The sequence below is a fragment of the Mobula hypostoma genome, chromosome 5 (genome assembly GCF_963921235.1).
Source record: "Mobula hypostoma chromosome 5, sMobHyp1.1, whole genome shotgun sequence".
Taxonomy (NCBI): domain Eukaryota; kingdom Metazoa; phylum Chordata; class Chondrichthyes; order Myliobatiformes; family Myliobatidae; genus Mobula; species Mobula hypostoma.
The window spans coordinates 121,533,732-121,561,636 of record NC_086101.1 but is presented as its reverse complement, the minus strand read 5'-3'; the positions used below and the strand labels follow the sequence as shown (position 1 = coordinate 121,561,636).

General features: G+C 41.7%; 1 protein-coding gene across 3 annotated transcripts in view; it reads right to left on the bottom strand.

Moving 5' to 3' along the window:
- Positions 1-27,905, bottom strand: part of LOC134346982 (coiled-coil domain-containing protein 171-like) — a 474,163-nt gene that overhangs the window by 427,174 nt on the left and 19,084 nt on the right. For all 3 annotated transcript variants that reach the window (XM_063048911.1, XM_063048912.1, XM_063048913.1), the window contains exons 4-6: positions 26,436-26,610; positions 16,017-16,207; positions 603-749 (exon numbers count right to left, since the gene is read on the bottom strand). In XM_063048911.1, the coding sequence (XP_062904981.1) occupies positions 603-749; positions 16,017-16,207; positions 26,436-26,610 (513 nt within the window). The remainder of the gene's footprint in view (positions 1-602; positions 750-16,016; positions 16,208-26,435; positions 26,611-27,905) is intronic.

Here is a 27,905-nt window from a genome sequence, read left to right as displayed (position 1 = left end):
AATGTTACAGCTGTATGGGACTGGTCAGGCCCCACTTGGAGTAGTGCGCTCAGTTCTGGTCACCTCGCTACAGGAAGGCTATGGAAACCATAGCAAGAGTGCAGAGGAGATATACAAGGATGTTGCCTGGATTGGGGAGCATGCCTTATGAAAATAGGTTGAGTGAACTTGGCCTTTTCTCTTTGGAGCGACAGAGGATGAGAGGTGACCTGATAGAGGTGTATAAGATAATGAGAGGCATTGATCAGGTGGATAGTCAGAGGCTTTTCTCCAGGGCTGAAGTGGCTAACACGAGAGTGCACAGTTTTACAGTTTTAAGATGCTTGGAAGTAGGAATAGAGGGGATGTTAGAGGTAAGTTTTTTTATGCAAAGTGCGGTGAGTGCGTGGAATGGGCTGCCGGTGACGGTGATGGAGGCAGATACAATAGGGTCTTTTAAGAAACTCTTGGATAGATACATGGAGATTAAAAAATAGAGGGCTATGGGTAACCATAGGTAATTTCTAAAGTAAGTACATGTTTGGCACAGCATTGTGGGCCAAAGGGCCTATATTGTTCTGTAGATTTTCTATGTTTCTAACCAAGTCCGAGGAACTGCTTACCTCTAGCTCTGTTTTTAGACGCTCCTCTCGATCAATGCTATACTCAAGTTCTTTTGCCTGTCTTCGTAAAGCATCAGAAAGATTGTTGCGCTCAACTTCTAGCTCTTTTAATCGCTTCTGCAACTCAACGAATGTTTGCTCCTGGTCCTTAAAGTAGAATAAATTCATCAATTTAATTGATTTTAAGTGTAACTTTTTTCAAAAATGGTTCCAAATATTTGGATAAGTCTTTTTTGTACTTTAGATTTACATCACTTTCATAAGACCATTAGAAGTGTTCATGATAAAAATGCATTGCGATACATTATTTTGAACATTTATAAAACATCTTCAAATTTCCTCAAAGCATGGGAAAATAAGGATGCAGCTGCTAGATTGTGTTCAAAACAAGTGATAAGCAAACTAACTTGAAGGACAAACCAACCTGATATTATCCGCAAGGTTTATCCTCCATGATATTGTACAGCATTGCAATTTTACCAAATAGTATAAAAATAGATTTTTTTCAGATCAAAAGTGAACAAACACAAAGTGCTGTGCATCATCTGCAGCAACAAAAAATATCACCCACCATAAGCTGTAACCTCAAACAGAAAGGAAAATCAAGCAAGGAAACACAAAAGGACAAGTACCCGATGCATTCTTGTGACAATGGAAGAATGATAAAGTTGCACGTTTTTAGTGGTGCAAGATCCCAAGAAGCTTGGAAAGCAGCTTAATGACAAATGTACTAGAATCCAATGAATAGAAAACAACACAAAGCAGAGTTTGCTGTACTTAGAAAAACCAAGTAGTGATCCTTACTGATATACCGTGGAGAGCATTCTGACAGGGTACATCACTGACCGGTATGGTGGGGTGGGGTGGGCTACTACACAGGACCAAAGGAAGCTACAAAAAGTTATAAAATTAGTCAGCTCCATCTTGGATACTAGCCTCTAATATCGAAGAGATCTTCAAGGAACGGTGCCTCAGAAAGGTGACATCCATTATTAAGGACACCCATCCCCCAGGACATGCCCTCTTCTCATTGTTACTGTCAGGAAGGAGGTACAGAAGCCCAAAGGCACACACTCAGCAATTCAGGAACAACTTCTTCCCCGCTGCCATCCAATTCCTAAATGGACATTAAATCCATGAACGCAACCTCAGTTTTTTTTCTTAGATTAAAAAATAGTGCAGAACAAAAAATAATCTATCTATTTAATATATTGGTTCCTTAAGGTTGTTATAGCTGGGGGTGGTACGGGAAACAGGCTCCCACTAACTTTAAATGCTCCCAATGGCACGCGCCTCAAATAGCCTCTGACAACCAAGTCCAACTCCTGGATTCACATGTGGCTTAACTACAAAACCTGGCGGAATAGTTTCTACTGACAGGGAGAAAGGACAAAGTCGGGTTACTGGCGTCTTAAAACTAGTTACTTAGGGCAGATGGGGCTTATCAGCCATGCTTGGTAGCTCATCTAAGAGAAGGAAAACTCTGATCTCAAACCTCCGCTGCCTTTCGGCTATACCCACTCATGGACAAGCCTTCGGAAGTAAACCCCAAGGGAAGAATCCGGAGCTGGAGTCCCTAAAGCAGTTCTACTTTGAGTTCAATGTAGACTGGCAACTCCTGCGACGCTGCTGGTTCCAAACTATATCGATCTCTGCTGTTCCTTTGGGTTCAGGGGGGGAGCTTGCTACATGGGCAACAGCTTGCTCTCCATATCGTACTGCCCAGGTTTGTGTACCTAAACAGCTAGGACACAATATCCATGGTCAACTCTGACCAACGGAGGCCTCAGAACTCAGTAACACTTGCAGTAATTGATTTTTTTTTTCTTTCTATATTATCACGTATTGCATTGTACTGCTGCTGCCAAGTTTCACGAATTTCACGATACATGCCGGTAATAATAAGCCCAATACTGAATAGTTCAGGGAGTAGACAGAAGACGCAGTGGAAGTAAAGAGACATGTAGATGGTATGTTCCCGCCTATCTGCCAGGATCAGTGATGTCTCAGATTGGGTCCATAACACACTAGTGAACAGTCAGAATTTGTAATACATATTGCTACCAATGACATTGGTATGAGATGAGATGAGATCCTGAAGTAAAAATACAGGGGGCTAGGTAGGAAGCTGAGAAGCAGGTATTCTACACATTTGTGAAGAAGAGGATAACTGGAGCAAGGGTAGGACCAATCAGGGATAGACGAGGAAACATGCTGAGGTCCTTAATGATAACTTTGCCTCATTACATGTCCAATGAGCTGGAACTTGAATTTTGTTAGGACAGTGTAAAACAAGCTAATATGCCTGAAACTGTCAATATTAAGAAAGAGGATGTGCTGGAACATAAACATTATGATAGATATGGCACCTTGCTAGATAGGATAAAATAATTTATGAATGTCCAATTTAAAGCCCTTGCTTTGTCAAGATAATTCGATCTTTAATCTGAACCTTTACAGACTTTTTGCACTAATTTAGTCATCCCTTAATTTCACACATATCAAAACACAGAAAATATTTGACAAGGAATGTATTACAGCTCAGTGCAGTTTCCTATCCAATGTTGATCATTCAACTGTGCTTTAGAATGCATTTCAGGAAATGGCCAGAAGAGGTCATTCTGCTTTAGGCAATGTGTTGGAGTGTGCAATACATAATACCTCCCATCTCACCTAAAAAATAATTTCCTCAATTTTCCCCTTCTCAGTGTTGTGTTATTGACATTTATACTAGTCTTCAAAAGTTTACAACAAAAACTATATAAACCAAAATAGAAGACAATGATATTAGGCGCTTCAAGAATAGTAAACCACTTGGAACACTGAGGAGCTGTTACTTAGGAGGCCCAATGCATAGTCAGTAAAGTGTGTATTGAGTGTGGGCATTGAACAACTAAAATCTGATCAGGCACAATGCTAGAAATAGCCATGACTGCCAGATAGGTTGTTTGCACTGCTCATAAAGACGAACCCCTTCCCAATGCTACATTAATCAACAGAATCAGAATCAGGTTTATTATCACCGGCATGAATCATGAAATGTATTAACTCAGTTCAATGCAATACAAAATGTAGAAGAAGAAAAAGATAATTAATAAATAAATAAATAAATAATAGAATACCTATATTGAATAGATTAAAAATTGTGCAAAAAGCAGAAATAATATATATTAAAAAAGTGAGGTAGTGCTCATGGGTTCAATGTCTATTTAGGAATTGAATGGCAGAGGGGAAGAAGCTATTCCTGAATCACTAAGTGTGTGCCTTCAGGCTTCTGTACCTCCTACCTGATGGTAACAGTGAGAAAAAGGTATGCCCTACTTGCTGGAGGTCCTTAATAATGGATGCTGCCTTTCTGCAACACCGCTCCCTGAAGATATCCTGGGTACTTTGTAAGTTAGTACCCAACATGGAACTGACTAGATTTCCAAACCTCTGCAGCTTCTTTCGGTCCTGTGCAATAGCCCCTCCATACCAGACAGTGATTCAGCCTGTCAGAATGCTCTCTATGGTACATCTTTAGAAGTTTTTGAGTGTATTTGTTGACATACCAGATCTCTTAAAACTCCTAATTAAGTATAGACGCCATCTTGCCTTCGATATGCTGGGACCAGGTTAGATCCTCAGAGATCTTAGCACCAGGAACTTGAAACTGCTCACTCTCTCCACTTCTGATCCCTCTATGAGGATTGGTATGTGTTCCTTTGTCTTACCCTTCTGGAAACCCACAATCAGCTCTTTCATCTTACTGACGTTGAGTGCAAGGTTGTTGCTGCGACACCACTCCACTAGTTGGTATATCTCGCTCCTGTACGCCCTCTCGTCTCCATCTGAGATTCTACCAGTAATGGTTGCGTCATCAGCAAATTTACAGATGTTACTTGAGCTATACCTAGCCACATAGTCATGGGTATAGAGAGAGTAGAGCAGTGGGCTGACCACACACCCCTGAGGTGAACCAGTGTTGATTGTCAGCAAGGAGGAGATATTATCACCAGTCCACAGACTGTGATCTTCTGGTTTGGAAGCCGAGCATCCAATTGCAGAGGGAGGTATAGAGGCCCAGGTTCTGTAACTTCTCAACCAGGATTGTGGGAATGATGGTGTTAAATGCTGAGCTATAGTCGATGAATAGCATCCAGTTGTCAAATGTTTTTATTGTGAAGCAACATCAGCTTAACCACAACCAACAATGTTCTAAAGTACAATGCTTCTTTTCTCTTTTGATGAAGAGCATCCTGACATAGATGTTTGTATTGTCCAGGTGGTCTAAGGCCATGTGAAGAGCCATTGAGATTGCATCTGCCGTTGACCTATTGTGGCGATAGGCAAATTACAGCAGGTCCAGGTCCTTGCTGAGGCAGGAGTTCAGTCTAGTCATAAACAACCTCTCAAAGCATTTAATCACTGTAGATGTGAGTGCCACTGGGCAATAGTCATTAAGGTAGCTCACATTATTCTTCTTGAGCATTGGTATAATCATTGCCTTTTTAAAGCCCTTAACAGCAAGAGGTTGAAAATGTTCTTGAATACTCCTGCCAGTTGGTTGGCACAAAGTTTCAGAGCCTTTCCAGGTACTCCATCGGGACCTTCCGCCTTGCGAGGGTTCATCCTCTTTCAGACAATCTAACATTGGCCTCTGAGACAGATCACAGGGTCACTGGGTGCTGCAGAGTTCTTCACAGCTATAGTTATATTCTTCCTTTCGAAGTGGGCATAGAAGGCATCGAGTTCATCTAGTAGTGAAGCATCACTGCCAGTCATGCTATTGAGTTTCGCTTTGTATTGTCTTGAAAACCCTGCCAGATTTGTCGTACATCCAATGTCGCCTCCATCCTCATTCAAAATTGTCTCTTTGCCCTTGAAATAGCCCTCCAAAAATCATATCTGGTTTTCTGATACACACCTGGGTCGTCAGGTTTGAATTCCACAGATCTAACCTTCAGCAGACGATGTAGCTCCTGGTTCATCCACAGCTTTTGGTTTGAGAATATACAGCAAGTCTTTGTAGGTACACACTCATCCACACAGGTTTTAATGAAGTCAGTAACAACTACAGCACATTCATCCAGATTTGAAGATGAATCCCTGAATACAGACCAGTCTACTGATTCAAAGTAGTCCTGTAATTCAGGGGTTCCCAACCTTTTTTGCAGTTTTTTGGACCGGTTTCATGTTGACAATATTCTTGCGGACGGGGGGGGGGGGGGGGGTGTTAATCACGACCGGAATATCGGTGCTAAGTGGCTAATACACTCAATTTCGTTTCTAAAAGGCTTTATCTAACGAATTTAATATTAAACACACAGTGCATTTTCCTCGCATGAATATAGCGATAAGTCAATTAACAGGGGAGGACAGGGGAGCTAAGTGTTGAAAGAACTTCCAGTAGAAGTGTCAGAAGCAGGTTCGATATTATCATTTAAAGAAAAATTGAATAGGTATATGGACAGGAAAGTAAGTGGAGGGTTATGGGCTGAGTGCAGGTCGGTGGGACGAGGCGACAGCGGCACGGTCTAGAAGGGCAGCGATGGCCTGTTTCCGTGCTGTAATTGTTATATGGTTATACAAGTCAATAGCATCATAACATTTTAAGTAACGTTTAGATATTAAACATAGCGCATATTTTCCCCGTATGAACTTATAAAATCATTGCAACGCACCAATATCGCTGAATCAGTGGGAGCCCTGGGCTTGCTTTCCTGCAACAAGACAGTCCTATCAAGGGGTGATGGGGGACAGGGATACTCGAATGGGGTTCCTTATGTCCAGTCTAATCCACAATTTAGTTTTCGTTACATTCATGGCAGAGATATGTTGGAAATGGAAGCAACGTTTTCGGTGCTTCCGTGGCTATCTCAGGATATTGAGCCTTGACTTTGATCCAGAATGCCGGCAGAGATGTTATGTCAAACAGACTTTTCAGCCCGCCGTCATTTGCAAACTCGAGGAGTTGATCTCCTTCCAGCGCTGACATGGACGATGCACGGGTAATGGCTCAACCGTGGGCGTGACAGGGAATGAGGAAAGGTGCAGCTGACTCATATTGCCAAATCATATCGTTTCCTCGCGGCCCGGTAGCGCATGCTCTGTGGCCCGGTGGTTGGGGACCGCTGCTGTAAGTGCTCCTGTGCTTCTCTAGTCCAGACCTTCTTGGTCCTCACTACTGGTGCTACAGTCTTCAGTCCCAGCCTATACTCAGGGAGTAGAAGTACAGTCAGGTGAGCAGACTTCCTGAACTGAGGGCGTGGAATAGCATGGTAGGCATTCTTGATGGTGGTGTAACAATGGTCCAGTGTGTTGTTACCTCTGGTATTGCAAGTGATCTGTTGATGGTAACTGCTTAGTGATTTTTTCAGACTGGCATGGTTAAAATCCCCCAAAACGAAGGTGAAGGTGTTAGGGTGTGCTGTTTTGTGCATGTTGATCCCATTGCTCAGGTCACCTAAAGCCTGATTGACATTAGTCTGATGTGGAATGTATACCGCTACCAAAATGATCCCTGAAAAATCCCGTGGTAGGTAAAATGGACGGCACTTAACTGCAAAATATTCCAGGTCTGGTGAGCAGAATTGGGACAGCACTGATGTATTTGTGCACCAAGAAAAGTAGATCATGAGGCATGCTGCTCCACCTCTGTTTTTGAGAAACACTATAGACCAACCCTGTTGGTGTAAGGTAAACCAATCGATCTGAATCACTGCATCTGGAACAGAAGGGGTTAACCAGGATTCTGTGAAACAAATGACACTCACGGTTCCAATGTCCCTCTGATTCAGCACCCTAGCTCTGAGATCATCAATTTTATTCACCAGAGACTGCACATTTGCCAGCAAGATAGTCAGCATTAGGCATTTAAAGCCCTGTTTCCTGCATGGAATCTGGCGAGGACACAGTAGGTCTCCACGTTCTTGAGTTAATGCTGTTTTCATGTAACCATGTTTCACACTGACATACAGGGTAAATGGTCTACCTGTGTTCCTTTATTCAAGAAAGGGAGTAGAGATAGCCCAGGAAATTATAGACCAGTGAGTTGTACTTCAGTGGTTGGTAAGCTGATGGAGAAGATCCTGAGAGGCAGGATTTATGAACATTTCGAGAGGTATAATATGATTAGGAATAGTCAGCATGGCTTTGTCGTGGGAAGGTCATGCCTTACAAGACTGATTGAATTTTTTGAGGATGTGACTAAACACATCGATGAAGGAAGAGCAGTAGATGTAGTGTATATGGATTTCAGCAAGGCATTTAATAAGGTACCCCATGCAAGGCTTATTGAGAAAGTAAGGAGGCATAGGATCCAAGGGGACATTGCTTTGTGGATCCAGAACTGGCTTGCCCACAGAAGGCAAAGAGTGGTTGTAGACGGGTCATATTCTGCATGAAGGTCGGTCACCAGTGGTGTGCCTCAGGGATCTGTTCTGAGACCCTTACTCTTTGTGATTTTTATAAATGACCTGGATGAGGAAGTGGAGGGATGGGTTAAGTAAGTTTGCTGATGACACAAAGGTTGGAGGTGTTGTGGATAGTGTGGAGGGCTGTCAGAGGTTACAGCAGGACATTGATAGAATGTAAAACTGGGCTAAGAAGTGGCAGATGGAGTTCAACCCAGATAAGTGTGAGGTGGTTCACTTTGGTAGGTCAAATATGATGGCAGAATATAGTATTAATGGTAAGACTCTTGGCAGTGTGGGGGATCAGAGGGATCTCGGGGTCCAGGTCCATAGGACGCTCAAAGCAGCTGTGCAGGTTGACTCTGTGGTTAAGAAGGTATTCGGTGTATTGGCCTTCATTAATCGTGGAATTGAATTTAGGAGCCGAGAGGTAATGTTGCAGCTATATAGGACCCTGGTCAGACCCCACTTGGAGTACTGTGCTCAGTTCTGGTCACCTCACTACAGGAAGGATGTGGAAGCCATAGAAAGGGTACAGAGGAGATTTACAAGGATGTTGTCTGGATTGGGGAGTGTGCCTTATGAAGACAGGTTGAATGAACTCAGCCTTTTCTCCTTGGAGCGACGGAGGATGAGAGGTGACCTGATAGAGGTGTATAAGATGATGAGATGCATTGATCATGTGGATAGTCAGAGGCTTTTTCCCGGGGCTGAAATGGTTGCCACTGCCACAAGAGGCCACAGGTTTAAGGTGCTGGGGAGGAGGTACAGAGGAGATGTCGGGGGTAAGTCTTTTTAAGCAGAGAGTGGTGAGCACGTGCAATGGGTTGCCAGCAACGGTGGTGGAGGCGGATATGATAGGGTCTTTTAAGAGACTTTTGGATAGGTACATGGAGCTTAGAAAAATAGAGGGCTATGGGTAAGCCTAGTAATTTCTAAGGTAAGGTCATGTTCGGCACAACTTTGTGGGCCGAAGGGCCTGTATTGTGCTGTAGGTTTTCTATGTTTCTATGTACTGCCCTTCAGTAGATTGTTGATTCCAAAATATGAATCGACCCATGCTCTCTTGTAGTTGCACAAACCAAGAAAGAACCAGAGTTACTTATACTATTGCAAAAGCTTTGTGACTCTTAAATGAAGAGCAACTGAAAGCATCACACATTAAACCAGCAGTGCCACTGGACCAGGGAACCAGTGGCCAGACCCCCAATGACTAGGACGGATGAACTGAACTATTTGATAATTACTGTTCATGTTGCATTATACATATTGGATAATCTGTGTGTCTGTTTCTTGTCTAAGTAGAGAACGGCCTTATTACACCAACACTTTTCTTTGTCTTAGTTATGAATATGCTGTGCATACCAACCAGTAGAGCTGCTGGGTTTGTTCCAGAGGGCCCGCACATTTTCAGGAGGCAGATTGCCAATGCAACTTATACCATAAAACCATAAGATATAGGAGCAGAATTAGGACATTTGGCCCATTGAGTCTGCTCCACCATTTCATCATGGCTGATTCATTTTTCCTCTCAGCCCCATTTTCCTGCCTTCCGTCCGAATATACAGTACATTTAAACTTTACTGGGTTTGATAACGGGTCTAGAGCTGCGAGGGAAGCAGAAGACTTCACTGCCCATAAAAATGACTTGCTAATGTAACTACCTTGAAAGATGATATCAACAATGAGTTCTATTGAAACCACCAAGGGCTGGAACCAGGGTAACAGTACATACAATTTGCACGTCACCCATTGTTTTTGGACTTGACCCAAACTTCAGGCATACTGGAGGGATATTTTGGGTGAAATGGAAAAGATTCTGAAGATGGAGCTTGAACTGGACCCGATATCTTTTCTCTTAGGCTTATCCAGCAGTCAAACAAACATAAAACATAGCGTAGAACTTACAGCATAGTACAGGCCCTTCAACCAACAAACGTTATGCTGACCTTTTATCCTACTCTTACGATCTATCCAAACCTTCCCTCCTACATAACCCTTCATTTTTCTATCATCCATATGGCGATCTAAGAGTTTCTTAAATGCCCATAATGTATCTGCCTCTACCACCACCCCTGGCAGTGTATTCTATGTACTCACCACTTTGAGTAAAAAAACCACAATCTCTGATATCCCCCCTCCACTTTCCTCCAAACACTTAAAAATTATGCCTGCTTGAAAAAGTCTCTGGTTATCCATTGGATCTATGCCTCTTATCATCTTGCACAACATCAAGTCACTTCTCATCCTCTTTCTCTCCAAAAGAGAAAAACCTTAGGTCACTCAACTTAAGACACACTCTCTAATCCAGGCAACATCCTGGTAAATATCCTGTGCACCCTCTCTAAAGCTTCCACATCCAAACCCTAGCACAATATTGCAAGTGTAGTCTAACCAGGGTTTTATAGAGCTGCAACATTACCTCATTGATCTTGAACTTAATCCCCTGACTGATGAAGGCCAACGTACCATACACCCTCTAACAACCCTATCAACTTGAACGGCAACTTTGAGGGACATATAGATGTAGACCCCCAAGATCCCTCTGTTCCTCTACACTGCTAAGAATCCTGTTATTAACTCTGTATTCTGCTTCTACTTCAACCTTCTAAAGTGAATCACTTCACACTTTTCTGGGTTGAAGCCTACCTGCTTCTTCTCAACCCAGCTCTGCATCTTGTCAATGTCCCATTGCAACCGATTAACTACCTACACTATCTGCAACTCCACCTATCTTCATGTCATGTGAGACCAGCAGACACAAAGATAATCGCCAAATGTACAGCAATCTCTTTGCTCATTTCTCTGGGGTATAATCCTGTTCAGTCCCAAGGACTTATCTGTCCTAAAGTTTTTTGTTAAATTTCAACTCATCCTCTTTCTTAACATCAGCACATTCTAGCAAATCAGCCTGCTTGAAGCTGTCATCACAAATGTCAATGGTGAATATTGAATCAAATTATTCATCGAGGATCTCCCCTACCTTCTCTGACTCTAGGCACGTTTCGTTTTGACAGAGGATTTCTGGATAATAGCATTCCCATTCTGGGAGATGGGCCTCAGTGATGGTGAAAGTGGTCAATGAGTCACACTTGGTATTGCATAACCTCCATCAAGCCATTAAAGACATCACAGGGGAATAGTTGAAATTCCGACTGTGGCCCTTCAGAACCAGAGGGCACTGGATTTCCTATAGGTTGACAAGTATGGTACTTGTGCCATCATTGATCAGGAGTTGCCTTCATTGCACATACAACCCTGATCCAGTTAAAAGCCAATAATGTTAAAAAAAAACTGGTGGGTGTTACCTGTCACTGCCTGACTCCACTCCCTGCTGGGAAGCTGGGCAGACCCTATTCCTGATGGCTGTAATTTGTTTTAACCTCTTGCCTGAGATAACACTGTGGGATGATGGTCCATTGAGCAACTGCCTCCTCCATCATCCAAATGCCATCCTGCCCCAACAGGGTCACTAGGGAATTTCAAGGACTGTGACCATCTTGGGAAGAGTCTAGTAAATCTTCCAATGCCTCCAACAACTTGCATCCAATGCAACCACATCCTCCCTCAGATGACATAGTACAGCACTGGAACAAGCCCTTTGATCAACCATGCCTGTGCCAACCACGACACTAATCCAAACTAATCCCATCTAGGCTCTAGGCTCATCGTCCTTATCCCTCTATTTCATGTCTTTTGAAATGTCTATCTAAATGCTTTACAAGGAGTGCGATCATATATACAACATGTTGCAGATGCCAACCATTTCCTGTGGAAAAAAATTGCTCCCTTCAACTTAAACATGGTATTGAAGTGAATGATCAGCCATTTGTTGAAATACTGTAGCATGCGCAAAGTGCTGAATGGCCTACCCCACTCCCATTTTGTGTTGCTATGTTACATCATACCAAGCAGAAAAAGACTCATCTAAACCATCTGTGGTTACCATTTACCTATCCAAATTCTCTCACACTGACACATTACTTCAACACTATGTGATTTTATCCTCTTGACCAGTACCTTACCAAATGCTTCTGGAAGTCTTAGTATATCAACCAGTTCCTCCAATGAAAGAATCTGCCTTCTACACCACCCACACCACCTGCATCACAATTATCAGGGAGCTACGAACTTGCACTCCAGGTCAATTTGCACATTAAACCTCTATGCTTTTGAGTTCCCTGCCATTTTATTGTATTTGCTCTGTTCATATTTGATGTCCCAAATGCATTACCTTACACTTAACTAAATTAAATTCTTCTCCCACTGTTCCACACAACTTTACAACTAATTTACAGTGGCATGCAAAAGTTTGGGCACACCTGGTCAAAATTTCTGTTACTATGAATTGCTAAGCGAGTAAAAGATTACCTGATTTCCAAAAGGCATGAAGTTAAAGATGACACATTTCTTTAACATTTTAAGCAAGATAACTTTATTTCCATCTTTTACAGTTTCAAAATAACAGAAAGGGAAAAGGGCCCGAAGCAAAAGTTTGGGCACCCTCTACTTAGTAACACCCCCCTTGGCAAGTATCACAGCTTGTAAATGCTTTCTGTAGCCAGCTAAGAGTCTTTCAATTCTTGTTTGGGGGATTTTCGCCCATTCTTCCTTGCAAAAGGCTTCTAGTTTTGTGAGATTCTTGGGCCGTCTTGCATGCACTGCTCTTTTGAGGTCTATCCACAGATTTTCTATGATGTTTAGGTCAGGGGACTGTGAGGGCCATGGCAAAACCCTCAGCTTGCGCATCTTGAGGTAGTCCATTGTGGATTTTGTGGTTCGTTTAGGATCATTATCCTGTTGTAGAAGCCATCCTCTTTTCATCTTCAGCTTTTTTACAGACGGTGTGATGTTTGCTTCCAGAATTTGCTGGTATTTAATTGAATTCATTCTTCCCTCTCCCAGTGAAACGTTCCCCATGCCACTGGCTGCAACACAAGCCCAAAGCATGATCAATCCACCCCCCATGCTTAACAGTTGGAGAGGTGTTCGTTTCATGAAATTCTGCACCCTTTCTTGTCCAAACATACCTTTGCTCATTACAGCCAGACAGTTCTATTTTAACTTCATCAGTCCACAGGCTTTATTTCCAAAATGCATCAGGCTTGTTTAGATGTTCCTTTGCAAACTTCTGATGCTGTATTTTGTTGTGAGGACACAGGAAAGGTTTTCTTCTGATGACTCTTCCATGAAGGTCATATTTGTGCAGGTGTCGCTGCACAGTAGAACAGTGCACCACCACTCCAGAGTCTGCTAAATCTTCCTGAAGGTCTTTTGCAGTCAAATGGGGGTTTTGATTTGCCTTTGTAGCAATCCTACGAGCAGTTCTCTCAGAAAGTTTTCTTGGTCTTCCAGACCTCAACTTGACTTCCACCATTTCTGTTAACTGCCATTTCTTAATTACATTACAAACTGAGGAAACGGCTATCTGAAAACGCCTTGCTATCTTCTTATAGCCTTCTCCTGCTTTGTGGGCATCATTTATTTTAATTTTCAGAGTACTAGGCAGGTGCTTAGAGGAACCCATGGCTGCTGATTGTTGGGACAAGGTTTGAGGAGTCAGGGTATTTATAAAGCTTTGACATTTGCATCACCTGGCCTTTTCTGACGATGACTGTGAACAAGCCATAGCCCTAACAAGCTAATTAAGGTCTGAGACCTTGGTAAAAGTTATCTGAGAGCTCAAATCTCTTGAGGTGCCCAAACATTTGCATGGTGCTCCTTTCCTTTTTTTTCCCCACTCTAAAATTGTACAAAACAAAAATAATACACTAATCTTGCTTAAAATGTTGAAAAGAATGTTTCATCTCTAACTTTATGACTTTTGGAGATCAGTTCATCTTCTACTCACTTAACTATTCACAGTAATAGAAATTTTGACCCCGGGTGTCCAAACTTTTGCATGCCACTGTATATCCCTCTACCACAAACTTCTTTACTATCCTTTACTCCATGAATTTCTGTTTCATTGACATACTTACCAATCAGTCCACCTAGATTTTCATCCAAATCATTTATACACATGTTAAACAATAGCAACTCCAGAAATGATCCATGAAGAGTGCCACTGGTTACAGACTTGGAGTCAGAGAAAAAAAAATCACTTGAACACTCTCCACTGCCTCCAATCACCAAACTAATTTTGAATTTATTTACCAACGAAACTCAGATCCTATATGCCTTAATCTTCTGGACTAGCCTCCCATGATTCAAAAAACTTACTGATGTCCACGCAAAAACATCTACTATGCTGTCTGCATCAATTTTCTTAATAACTTCAAAAAAAATCTCAGATTTTTGTAGACATGATGACTCAGTACAAACCCGTATTGATTCCTCTTAATTAGTCCCTACCTTTCCAAATGTACACAAATCCATTCCATACAATTTCTCCAATTTCTTCTGTAATATTAAACCATCTTTTAACATCTTCCCTATGATAGAAATTAATATAACTGGTTGTTACCTTCTCTCTCCATATTTGAATAAACAATTTACATTCATTATATTCCAATCCTATGGAACCTTTCGAGAACCACAGGAACTTTGGAAGATTTTACTATTTCACCAGCCACTTCTGTGAAGGCCCTTAGATGAAATTCATCAGAACCCAGAAATTTGTTAACTCACAGACATAAGAGATTGCAAATCATTGATGGTTCCCTCCACCTTTTTATACTGGCCATCTCCCCTCTAACTTTCAGTCCAGATGAAAGGTCCCAGATCAAAATGATAATTGTCCATTACCCAACATAGATGCTGTCTGGCCTTCTGAATTACGGTTGTTTTGTTCATCACCTGAATCCACCTATTGTGCCACCTTTTTATACTGGATATCTCCCCTTTATCCTTAAGGCAACTTGACCGAAAACACTTTTGTCCATTGCATCTGTCTGATGTGCTGCATTCCTCCAGCATTTTGTGTTTGTAAACTTGTAGCTTCCTTAAGGTTGTCATAACTGGGAGGAGGTGGGGGGTTAGGAGTAGCAAGGATAAGCTCCCACTACCTATTAAATACTCCCAATGGCATGTGTCTCCAAAATGTCTCTGACAATTGAGTCCAGCTCCTGGCCTTCACGTGTGGCTTAGCTTCTGAGCTTGACGGAACCATTTCTACTGACAATGGAAGAAGCAAGGTGACTTACCAGCACTTTTAACCAATTGCTTCAGGCAGATGGGGCTCATCTAAGAGAAGGAAACACTGATCTCAGACCTCTGCTGCTTTGTGTCTATACCCACTAATTGGGAAGGCTTTGGGAGTAAACCCCAAGGAATAATCCAGAGCTGGAGTCCCTAAGTCAGTCCCATGTCGAGTTCAATGCTGACTGGCAACTGTTGCAATGCCGTGGGGGACAAACTGTCTCGGTCTCCACCATTCCGTTGAATTCATCAACTACGTGGAGAGAGGGAGCCTGCTGTATGGGCAACAGCTTGCTCTCCATATCATACTACCCTGGCTTACATATAGACAGCTAGGACATAACATCCATGGTTGACCCCAACCAACGGAGGTCAAGATCGAGGTCTCTCTCTCTCTCTCCCCACTTGTCTCTAACTTGGCGCTCTCTAACAAATTCACGCGGTACCATTGCACTGAAGAGTAACTTTACACACTACTTCCCCAACAACTTAGTTTCCACAGCTAACTCTGGGATGACGAAGCCTGGTGCAAAGTGCACGATTAATTCTTTGTAGAGTCCAATGGCATGCCTATTAACATTCTGTAAAAGTTATTCCAAAATAACTAAAGGACAACACGTCAAACACAGTCACCACAGTAGTTATAGAGTGCATCACACAAACACCAAGATCATAAAATTTTCCCATTAACATACACAACACCGCCATGGAAGATCCAAAGCCTGGCTGCGAAAGGTGGCCTATGCCCCAGTACGGATGATGGCCTGAACTAACTAATCAAAGTATACACTACACAAAAAAAAGTAAACACATTGGTATAAAAGGAAAAGAAACACACATGCACACATTATTAGAAAAAATATTACACATCATACAGTACCTGCAAGATCACATCAATTCGATTCCTTTCAGCTATCAGGAATTCATTTTCTGTTATTGAGTTCTGAATCATCTTTTCTCGATCCTCTTGTTCGCTTTGGAATCTCTCCTGTTCATCCTCTCTTGCTTGTTGCAAAACTTGTAAAGTCTTTTGCAAATTTTCCACTTTCTGCTGAAGTTCTGAGTTATGTACTATCAATTTTAAAAACAGCAACTTACTCATTGACCAAAATAGTTCTATGACACCGATTCACATATTTTCAAACTTCAAAACACAAATGCATCATAATCATACTGATTTTGTTTATCAAAAACACTAAGCAAAAGCAAAGTTGCAATTAAAAAGTCTGGAACCTCAATCTGTCGATCATACCCAGATTTCACAAAGTCTGTTTCTGTATATATTCTGTACATCCCAACTCATTGCCATGAACTGCACAGCTATTACATAGAAACATAGAAAATAGGTGCAGGAGTAGGCCATTCGGCCCTTCAAGCCTGCACCGCCATTTATTATGATCATGGCTGATCATCCAACTCAGAACCCCGCCCCAGCCTTCCCTCCATACCCCCTGACCCCTGTAGCCACAAGGGCCATATCTAACTTCCTTTTAAACATAGCTAATGAACTGGCCTCAACAGTTTGCTGTGGCAGAGTATTCCACAGATTCACCACTCTCTGTGTGAAGAAGTTTTTCCTAATCTCGGTCCTAAAAGGCTTCCCCTCTATCCTCAAACTGTGACCCCTCGTTCTGGACCTCCCCAACATCGGGAACAATCTTCCCGCATCTAGCCTGTCCAATCCCTTTAGGATCTTATACGTTTCAATCAGATCCCCCCTCAATCTTCTAAATTCCAACGAGTACAAGCCCAGTTCATCCAGTCTTTCTTCATATGAAAGACCTGCCATCCCAGGAATCAATCTGGTGAACCTTCTTTGTACTCCCTCTATGGCAAAGATGTCTTTCCTCAGATTAGGGGACCAAAACTGCACACAATACTCCAGGTGTGGTCTCACCAAGGCCTTGTACAACTGCAGTAGTACCTCCCTGCTCCTGTACTCGAATCCTCTCGCTATAAATGCCAGCATACCGTTCGCCTTTTTCACCGCCTGCTGTACCTGCATGCCCACTTTCAATGACTGGTGTATAAGGACACCCAGGTCTCGTTGCACCTCCCCTTTTCCTAATCGGCCACCATTCAGATAATAATCTGTTTTCCTATTTTTGCCACCAAAGTGGATAACTTCACATTTATCCACATTAAATTGCATCTGCCATGAGTTTGCCCACTCACCCAACCTATCCAAGTCACCCTGCATCCTCTTAGCATCCTCCTCACTGCTAACACTGCCACCCAGCTTCGTGTCATCCGCAAACTTGGAGATGCTGCATTTAATTCCCTCATCCAAGTCATTAATATATATTGTAAACAACTGGGGTCCCAGCACTGAGCCTTGCGGTACCCCACTAGTCACCGCCTGCCATTCTGAAAAGGTCCCGTTTATTCCCACTCTTTGCTTCCTGTCTGCTACCCAATTCTCCACCCACACCAATACCTTACCCCCAATACCGTGTGCTTTAAGTTTGCACACTAATCTCCTGTGTGGGACCTTGTCAAAAGCCTTTTGAAAATCCAAATATACCACATCCACTGGTTCTCCCCTATCCACTCTACTAGTTACATCCTCAAAAAATTCTATGAGATTCGTCAGACATGATTTTCCTTTCACAAATCCATGCTGACTTTGTCCGATCATTTCACCGCTTTCCAAATGTGCTGTTATCACATCCTTGATAACTGACTCCAGCAGTTTCCCCACCACCGACGTTAGGCTAACCGGCCTATAATTCCCCGGTTTCTCTCTCCCTCCTTTTTTAAAAAGTGGGGTTACATTAGCCATTATCATGCCATTATCATCATGCAAATCTATCCTAGCAATGTCATTCCATAATCTAATGATGAAGCAGGAAAATAATGATACCCCAGCTTGACTACAAAGGAATGGTTAAGTTCTGTTTGTTCATAGGTATTCAAATACAAATTGCTCTCATTTCATAATTAATCCTTACAATTGCTGCACAGTTCACGGGTATCAAACAGCAATGAATTGCCTATTTCTAAAGCAATGACTTCAGTGAAGTAATGTCAAAATCAGAATCAGATTTAATATCACAGGCATATGTCATGAAATTTGTTAATTTTGTGGCAGCAATACATGATAAATATAGATAAAAACTGAATTACAGTATAAATGTCTAATACATAATTAAGTTAAAATGAGTAGTGCAAAATGACAGAAATAACAAGAAGTGAGGTAGTGTTCATGGGTTCAATGTCCATTCAGAAATTGGACGGCAGAGGGGAAGAAGCTGTTCAGGCTTCTGTACCCTCTTCCTGATGATAACAATGAGAAGAGGTCATGTCCTGGGTGGTGTGGGCCCTTAATAATGGATACCGCCTTCCTGAGGCACCACTCCTTGAAGATGTTTTAGATACTACAGAGGCTAGTACCCAGGATGGAGCTCACTAATTTTACAACTTTCTTACAACTTACTTCAATCTTATCCAGAACCCCACACCCCCACCATCAGTCAGGTGCTCTCCATGCTACATCTATAAATATATATATACACACACACACACACAGTTGCAAGAAAAAGTTTGTGAACTCTTTGCAATTACCTGGTTTTCTGCATTAATTACTCATAAAACGTGATCTGATTGCCATCTAAGTCACAATAATAGACAAACACAATCTGCCTCAACTCATAATGCACAAACAATTGTATTTTTCATGTCCTTATTGAACACATGTTTAATCATTCACAGATCAGGCTGGAAAATCCTAAACCAAATTTTCTTGTAGTTGCTAATCAGACTTGCACAATGGTGAGGAAGAATCTTAGACCATTCCTCCATATAAAACTGTTTCAGTTCATCAATACTTCTGGAATACCTTACATGAACAGCCCTCTTCAGGTCATGCAACAGCATCTCAACTGGGTTAAGGTCGGGACTCTGATTTGGCCATTCCAAACCATAAATTTTCTTCTTTTTAAGCCATTCTGTTGTGATTTACCCTTGTGCTTTTGATCATTGTCTTACTGCATCATCCAACTTCTGTTAAGCTTCAGGTGTAAACACATTCTTCTGTAAAATGTCTTGAGACAGTTTTGAATTCATTGTTCCCTCAATGATTGCAAGCTGTTAAGGCCCGGAGGCAGCAAAGCAGCCCCAAACCGTGATGATCCTTCCACCATCCTTCACAGTTGGGATGAGGGTTTACTGTGTTGGTGTGCAGTGCCCTTTTTCCTCCAAACACAGCAGTGTGCATTTCTGCCTAAAAGGTTCTACTTTTGTCTCATCTGTCCACAGAATATTGTCCCAGAAGGTCTTTTGCTGTTACCCATGGGTTCTTTTTCACCTCCTTCAACATTGCATGTCATGCTCTTTGGTGTAATTTTTGCAGGGCACCCACTCCTAGGAAGAGTAGCAACAGTACTGAATTTCCTCCATTTGTAGGCAATTTCTCTTACTGTGGAATGATGAACACTCAGGTCTTTAAAAATGCTTTTGCAGCCTTTTCCAGCTTCATGCAACTCTACAATTCTTCTTCTAAAATTCTTTGATTGAGGTATGGTGCACATAAACAGATCTTTCTTGAGAAGAACTGGCTCTGTCAGTAAGCTGACCTAGTGTGCTTTTTTTGTGAAAAAAAGGGCAGGGGATCTCTACAATGCCCACACTTCCAATCTCATCTCATTGATTGGAACACCTGACTCCAAATACCGTTAGTAGAAAGCATTACCCCAGAGGTTCACATACTTTTTTGAACCTAGACTGATTGTTTAAATGGTATACTCAGTCTTGATGAGATAGATTATCATGTATTGCATTGTACTGTTGCCACAAAGTTAATAAATTTCATGACACATGCCAGTGATGTTAAAACTGATTCTGATTATGATTAGATCCAAAGTGTCCCCTACACACATTTCTATTACCTGCCCCATCTTGTTCCCTGACAGGAGATACAGCTTTGTATTCTCTCCAATTGGGACATCACTAAAAGATTTAGTTCAAAAGTTCAAGGTTCAAAATAAATTTATTATCAAGTACATATATGTATGTCACCATATACAATCCTGAGATTCATTTCCTTGGGGTCATAATCGGTAAAAACCAATAATCATAATAGAATCAGAGAAAGGCCACACTACGGGGTGGACAACCAGTGTGCAAAAGACAACCAACTGTGCAAATACTATAAGAAAAAAAAAATCATAACTATAAATAAATAAGTAATAACTATTGAGAGCATGAGATGAAGAGTCCTTGAAAGTGAGTCCATAGGTTGTAGGAACAGTTCAGTGATCAGGCAAGTGAAGTTCAGTGAAGGTATCCTCCAGGTTCTAAGAGCTTGAGAGTTGAGGAATACCAACTCTTCCTGAACCTAGCGGTGTGAATTAGACCAAATGAATTTAACATATAGGAGCAGAATGAGGCTATCTGGCCCATCGAGTCTCTCCACCATTTCATCTTGTCTGATCCATTTCCCTCTCAGTCCCAATCTCCTGCCTTCTCTCCGCATCCCTTTGTGCCCTCACTAATCAACAATCTATCAACTCTGCCTTACGTACACCCAATGACTTGACCTCCACAGCCTGTGCAATGAATTTCAAAGTTTCATCACTCGGTTGCTATATAAAAAAAAATCTCATCTCCATTCTAAAAGGACACCCTCTTATCTGAGGCTGTATCCTCTGGTATTAGACTCTACCACCATAGGATACAATCTCTCCATGTCCACTCTATCAAAGCCTATCACCATTCGTTAGGTTTCAATGAAGTCACCCCTCATACTTCTGAATTCCAGTGAATACACACCCAGAGCCGACAAATGTTCTTCAGTCCTGGAATTATTTTTATGAACCTCCTTCGGACACTCTCCAGTTTCATCTTTTCAAAGATAAGGGGCCCAAAACTGCTCACAATACTCCAAATGAGGCTCACCAATGTTTTATAAAGTCTCAACATTACATCCTTGCTTTTATATTCTAGTCCTCTTGAAATGAATGCTAGCATCGCATTTGCCTTCCTCACCACAGACTCAACCTGCAAATTAATCTTCAGGGAATTCTGCATGAGCACTCCCAAGTCCTCAGATACACCTCAGAACTTTGAATTTTCTCTCCACTTAGAAAACATTCTACTCTTTCATTTCTTCTACCAAAGTGTATGACCATACAGCTCCCGACACTTCGTCCATTTCTTTGCCCATTCTCCTAATCTGTCCAAGTCTTCTGTAGCCTCCCTACTTCCTCAAAACTACCTGCCCATCCACTCATCTTCATAGCATTTGCAAACTTGGCCACAAAGCCATCAATTCCGTCATCCAAATCACTGACATATACCTTGAAAAGCAGTACCAATACAGACCCCTGTGGAACACCAGCAGCCAACCAGAAAAGGCCCCCTTTATTCCCACTCTGTGCTTCTTCTAAATCAGCCAATGCTTAATCCATGTTAGAATCTTTCCTGTAACAACATAGGCTCTTAACTTGTTAAGCAGCCTCATGCATGGTGCCTTGTCATAGCCATAGTCATACTTTATTGATCCCCAGGGAAATTGGTTTTCATTACAGTTGCACCATAAATAATTAAATAGTAATAAAACAAATAATTAAATAGTAATATGTAAATTATGCCAGGAGATAAGTCCAGGACCAGCCTATTGGCTCAGGGTGTCTGATCCTCCAAGGGAGGAGTTGTAAAGTTTGATGGCCACAGGCAGGAATGACTTCCTATGACGCTCAGTGTTGCATCTTGGTGGAATGAGTCTCTGGCTGAATGTACTCCTGTGCCCAACCAGTCCATTATGTAGTGGATGGGAGACATTGTCCAAGATGGCATGCAACTTGGACAGCATCCTCTTTTCACACACCACCGTCAGAGAATCCAGTTCCATCCCCACAACATCACTTGCCTTACAAATGAGTTTGTTGATTCTGTTGATGTCTGCTGCCCCAGCACACAACAGCAAACACGATAGCACTGGCCACCACAGACTCGTAGAACATCCTCAGCATCGTCCGACAGATGTTAAAGGACCTCAGGAAATAGAGACAGCTCTGACCCTTCTTGTAGATAGCCTCAGTGTTCTTTGACCAGTCCAGTTTATTGTCGTATCCCCAGGTATTTGTAATCCACCACCATGTCCACACTGACCCCCTGGATGGAAACAGGGGTCACCGGTGCCTTAGCCCTCCTCAGGTCTACCCACCAGCTCTTTAGTCTTTTTCACATTAAGCTGCAGATAATTGCCTTGTCAAAGGCATTCTGAAAATCCAAGTACACAACATTCACCAATTCTGCTTTGCCTATCCTGCTTGTTATTTCCTCAAAGAATTCCAACAGGTTTGTCAGGCAAAATTTTCACTTGAGGAAACCATGCTGACTATAGCCTATTTTATTATGTGCCTCTATGTACCCCAACACCACATCCTTAGCAATCAACTCCAACACCTTCCCAACCACTGGGTCACACTAACTGGCCTATATTTCCTTTCTTCTGCCTCTCTCCTCAAAGATTGGAATGACATTTGCAATTCTTTAGTCTTCGAGAGCCATTCCAGAATCCAGTAATTCTTAAAAGATCATTACTAGTGCCTCCGCAATCTCTTCAGCCACCACTTTCAGAACCCTGGGGTGTACACCATCTGATCCAAGTGACTTATCTACCTCAGACCTTTCAGTTTCCCACAAACCTTCTCCCTAGTAATGGCAACTTCTGACCCCTGACACTTTCAAACTTCTGGCTTACTAATAGTGTCTTCCACCATGAAGTCTGATGCAAAATACATATTCAGTTCATCCACCTTCTCTTTGTCCCCTTTTAAAACCTCCCCAGCATCATTTTCCAGCGATCCTTTACACTTCACGCATCTGAAAAAAACTTTTGTATTCCAAATTTACCTTCTTAAAGACTTTTTTTTTTATTAAGTTGCCTTCTGTTGGTATTTAAACGCTGCCCAATCCTCTAACTTCCTACTAATTTTTGCTCTATTATATGCCCTCTTTGGCTTTTATGTAGGCTTTGACTTCTCTTGTTAGCCATGGTTGTGTCATCTTTCCTTTACAATATTATTCCTCTTTGCATGTATATATCCCGTGCCTTCTGAATTGCTTCCAGAAATTCCAGCCATTGCTACTCTGCCATTATCCCTGCCAGTGTTTTTTCCCCCAATCAATACTGGCCAACCCCTCTCTCGTGCCTCTATAATTCCCTTTACTCTGCTGTAATACTGATGCATCTGACTTCAGCTTCTCCTTCTCAAATCTCAGTGTAAATTTGATCATATTATGATCTTTCCCTCAAGGGCTCTTTTATCCTCAGCTCTCTAATCAATTCCAGTTCATTACATAACACCCAATCCAGAAGAGCTGATCCCCTAGTGGGCTCAACCACGAGCTGCTTTAAGAAGAAGCCATCTTGTAGGCATTCTAGACATTCCACCTCTTGGAATGCAGCACCAGCCTATCTACGTATATATTGAAATCCCCCATGACAATTGTAACATTGCCCTTTTGGCATGCATTTTCTATCTCCCATTGTAATTTGTAGACCATATCCTTACTAATATTTGGGAGTCTGTATACAATCTCTTCAGAGTTTTTATACTCTTGCAGCTTAGTTTTACCCACAATAATTCAACACCTTTTGACCCGATGTCACCTCTTTCTAATGATTCAGCCACGGTTGTGTCATCCTGCCTTTAGGACACTTCATCCTCTGGGTTAAAGTTATATAAACAACATCCACTGCCTTTCTTTCATCAATCTTCCTTGAAAAACTCTTAAGATTGATTAGACACCACCTATCATTCAGGAAGCTACGTAGACTATGTTTAATCAGGCTCTATCAACCCAAATACTTACATCTATTGTAAAAATGCTATTCCCTTGTCTCAAGTTCTTCACCTCCGCCGCATCTGTTCCCAGGATGCGGCTTTCCATTCCAGGACATCAGAGGTGTCCACTTTCTTCAAAGAACGGGTTTTCCTTCCCTCCACTATTGAAACTGGTCTCACCCGCACCTCCTCCATTTCCCAAGCATGTGTATTCATCTCATCTTCCCGCTTCCTTCAAAGATAGGGTTCTTCTTATTCTTACCCACCACCCATCAGCCCCCGCACCCAATACATTATCCTCTGCAACTTCTACAATCTCCAAAGGAATCCTACCACTAAACTTGTCTTTATTTACCACCTCTCTCCACTTTCCACAGGGATCACTCCCTCAGTAATTCCCTTGTCCATTCTTTCCTCCCGGCGCTTATCCCTGCATACTGCACCTGTGCTACACCTGCCCATACACCTCCTCCCTCATCTCTATTCAGGGCTCCAAACAGTCCTTCCAGGTGAAGCAATTTGTTGGGGTCGTCTATTATGCCCAGTGCTCCCGATGTGGCCTCCTCTGTATCGGTGAGACTCATCGTAAATTGACGAACTGCTTCGTCGAGCACCTCCACTCCTTCCACCACAAGCAGAACACGAGCAGTGGCCAAATATTTTAATTTCCATTCCCGTTCCAACGTGTCAGTTCATAGCCTCCTCTTATGCCGAGGCCACCCTCAGAGTGGAGGAGCAGCACCTTATATTCCGTCTGGGTAGCCTCTAAACTGATGGCATGAATATTGATCTCTCCTTCCAGTTTAAAAAAAAAAGTCCCTCCTCCCCCGTTCCCTATACCCACTCTGACCTTTACCTCTTCTCCCCTGGGTCCCCTTCTCCCCTGGGTCCCCTTCTCCTTCCCTTTCTTCTGTGGTCCACTTTCCATTCCGATCAGATTCCTTCTTCTCCATCCCCTGACCTTTCCCATTCATCTGGCTTCACCTATCAGCTTTCAGCTAACCTCCCTCCCCTTCCACTACCTTTTTAATCTGGGAATTTCCCCTTCCTTGTCAGTCCTGAAGAAGGGCGTCGGACCGAAACATCAACTTTATTCATTTTCATAGATGCTGCCTGATCTGCTGAGTTCCTCCAGCAATTTGTTACTTATTTGCTCTGTCTGTTAGAATACTTTCCAACAATTTACGCACTACTGACACTAGGCTCACTAGCCACTAATTTCCCAGCTTATTCTTAGAGCCTTTCATGAACAATGGAACATTTGCTCTCCCAGGCAAGTGGTATAAATTGGAGTAGGTGGAAGTTGATGCAAATGTGGGAAAGAGAAATAAGATGAGATTAAATGGGTGTTCAATAGTCAGTGAGAATCCACAGGCTAAGGGCCTGTTTCTGCTCCAAGTGCCTATGAACATGAAATAGACAATGCTTTTCAGTAGTGTTCACACTGTTCCAGGTTATTTTCCAACTGCTATGTTTCCCCAACAAACCGCCCCCCCCCCCACCATTCAATGTGTCCATATCCCTTCAAAGCTTCTTCCATTCTATTCTCAATTCCAGCAAACTAGGAAATATGTTATTTGATCCTTTCCACAACATTCTTTGAATTAAATGATAAATAGCTGGAGCTACAAGCATTGATCTCTGTAATATCCACTAATCACAGCCCCCAAGCCAAGAAAGGATACAATGCTTACCACATTTTCTGTCTGATAACCAACTCTCAATCCACATCAATTATACGTGCTTTAATTTTGTTTCCCAAAGTCCCATTAGGGAAGTTGGAATACTTCTAGAAATCTATAACAATTACCAGCTCCCCTAATCTATACTAACTTTCTGAAAAGAATTAATAGATTAGTTAAATCTGATTTCCCTTTTATAAATCCACATTGACTCTGCTCAATCCTATTAATCTTTTAAAGGCATTCTATTATTACATCACTCAATACAGATCCCAAGCATGGCCCCTACTACCACCATTAAGTTGACAGCCGGGTCATTTCCTATTTTATCACTTTCTGCTTTCCTGTTTAGCTGGGTCACATTAACTATTTTCTCATCTACTGAAAACAATTCCAGAACTCATGAAACCATTGAAGGTGACAAGCAGAGCAACCAGTCCCTCTAAAACCTCTACTTCAAAACTCTAGGATGCAAACCCTTCGGATTTATCAGCTTTCAACCTTACCATCTTCTCTTAGCACTAATATTTCTTGCTGTTCTTCATTTTCACTAGGTGCTGAACTTTCTAATATGTTTCACTGATCTGACACATCTGCTTCCAAAATAATGTTTTCCTTTTTGCATTCCAAAAATCCCACAAGTCCGCTTTTTTAATGTAGTCACATTTAAACAGTGTCCAATTGTATAGATGATATAATTTTTAACTATTTTTAAAAATAACTTAGGAAACTTGCAAAGTTTGTACAGTAGGTATCTCAAATTAATGGATGGTAATTAAATTGATTACTTCCCTGTAGAATTATTATTTGGAAACATAATTGTACCTTTCAATTGTGCATGTATTTTGTGTATAGCTTCTATTCTGTCTTCAGAAGTAGATCGTACCACACTGGCTTCCTTCTTGGCTACAGCTAAGTCGTATTCCAGGGTCTGCCGCATTGCCTCCCCTTTTTCCAGTTGAGATCGCAACTTAGCAACATGACTTTCAAATGCTGAACGCTAGGGAAGTAAAACATTAACTGAATTGATTTAAATGAATATAATTACACAATACAATTCCTCTCAAAGTATTTCCTTCAACAACAGTGACCCTCAGAGTTGGGCATATGAAGCAGGGCAATAGAACATGCATAAGAAAAACATGCTTCCATAAAGCACAGAATGTGCTGAAAGCTCAAATATTTCTTCCAGTTCTTCCACTTAACATTGGGGAAGATTCAGTTTACACATTTTCTTTAATGTAATTCCCAGGAGGACAAATCAAAACAAAGATATTAATCATCAATAATAAACAGAAAAGATTTTCTGATCCTTTCCAGAACAGACATATTGCAACATAAATTATTATGACTATAGAATTGAAAATAACCAGTTGCTAGATCTGATACAGACTTCAAAATAATTACTATTGTCTTAAAAGGGGAGTTCATTGAACAAGTTTTATAAGCATATCATAAAAATGAAATTCATCTTCAATTTAAACAGGTCTTCCCATGAGTGCTGCTTGACTGAGTATTTCCAGCATTTTCGCTTTTTGATTCACATTCCAGCATCTGCAATTTTGTCTTCCATCAAATGCACTACCTTCAGTAATACACATTGATTGAATTTTTTTGAAGCATAAACAAATTGGCCACTTTCTAACAAAGTTATATATGCTGTCTTTGATTAGTCACTGACTTTCCAAGTGTACATTAATCCAGGTTCTCAGTTTTTCCCCCCAATTTTCCCTATTGTTTACATTAGAATCTTGGGCATATAATTACCTAGGTTATTCCTGCTAACTGTATTGAATAAAAAGAGTAAGCGAAGACTCAAAAATGTATCAGCACCCTAGCAATTTCTTTCCACAGTGGCCTGGGACATACCTTATCAAGCCTTGGGGATTTATCCATCTGTAGGCATTCTAACACCTCTAATACCTCCTTTTTACTGATGTTATTCCGAAATTTCACCACCTCCATATTCACCATTGCACTTTGTTTACCTAAACTGTACATTCTCTGTTGCTGCCTCATTATATTCTGCATTGTTTTCTTTTACAATGTCAATGTACTCTCAATAAGAGATGCAAACAAATATTTTTCACTGGATCACGCTACATAAGTTCATAGTAAATTAATAGCAATATCTTTAATACAGGCGCACATTCCTTTATCCGAAATTCTGAAATCCAAAAAGCTCCGAAAACTGAAGTTTTTTTGCCAACAGCTGACGTCACTCAGGTGTGATGTGGCAGCACTAGCAGAGGCTGCCAGACGTCAGTTGTGGCTCAGCGCTCGTACTGGTTACAC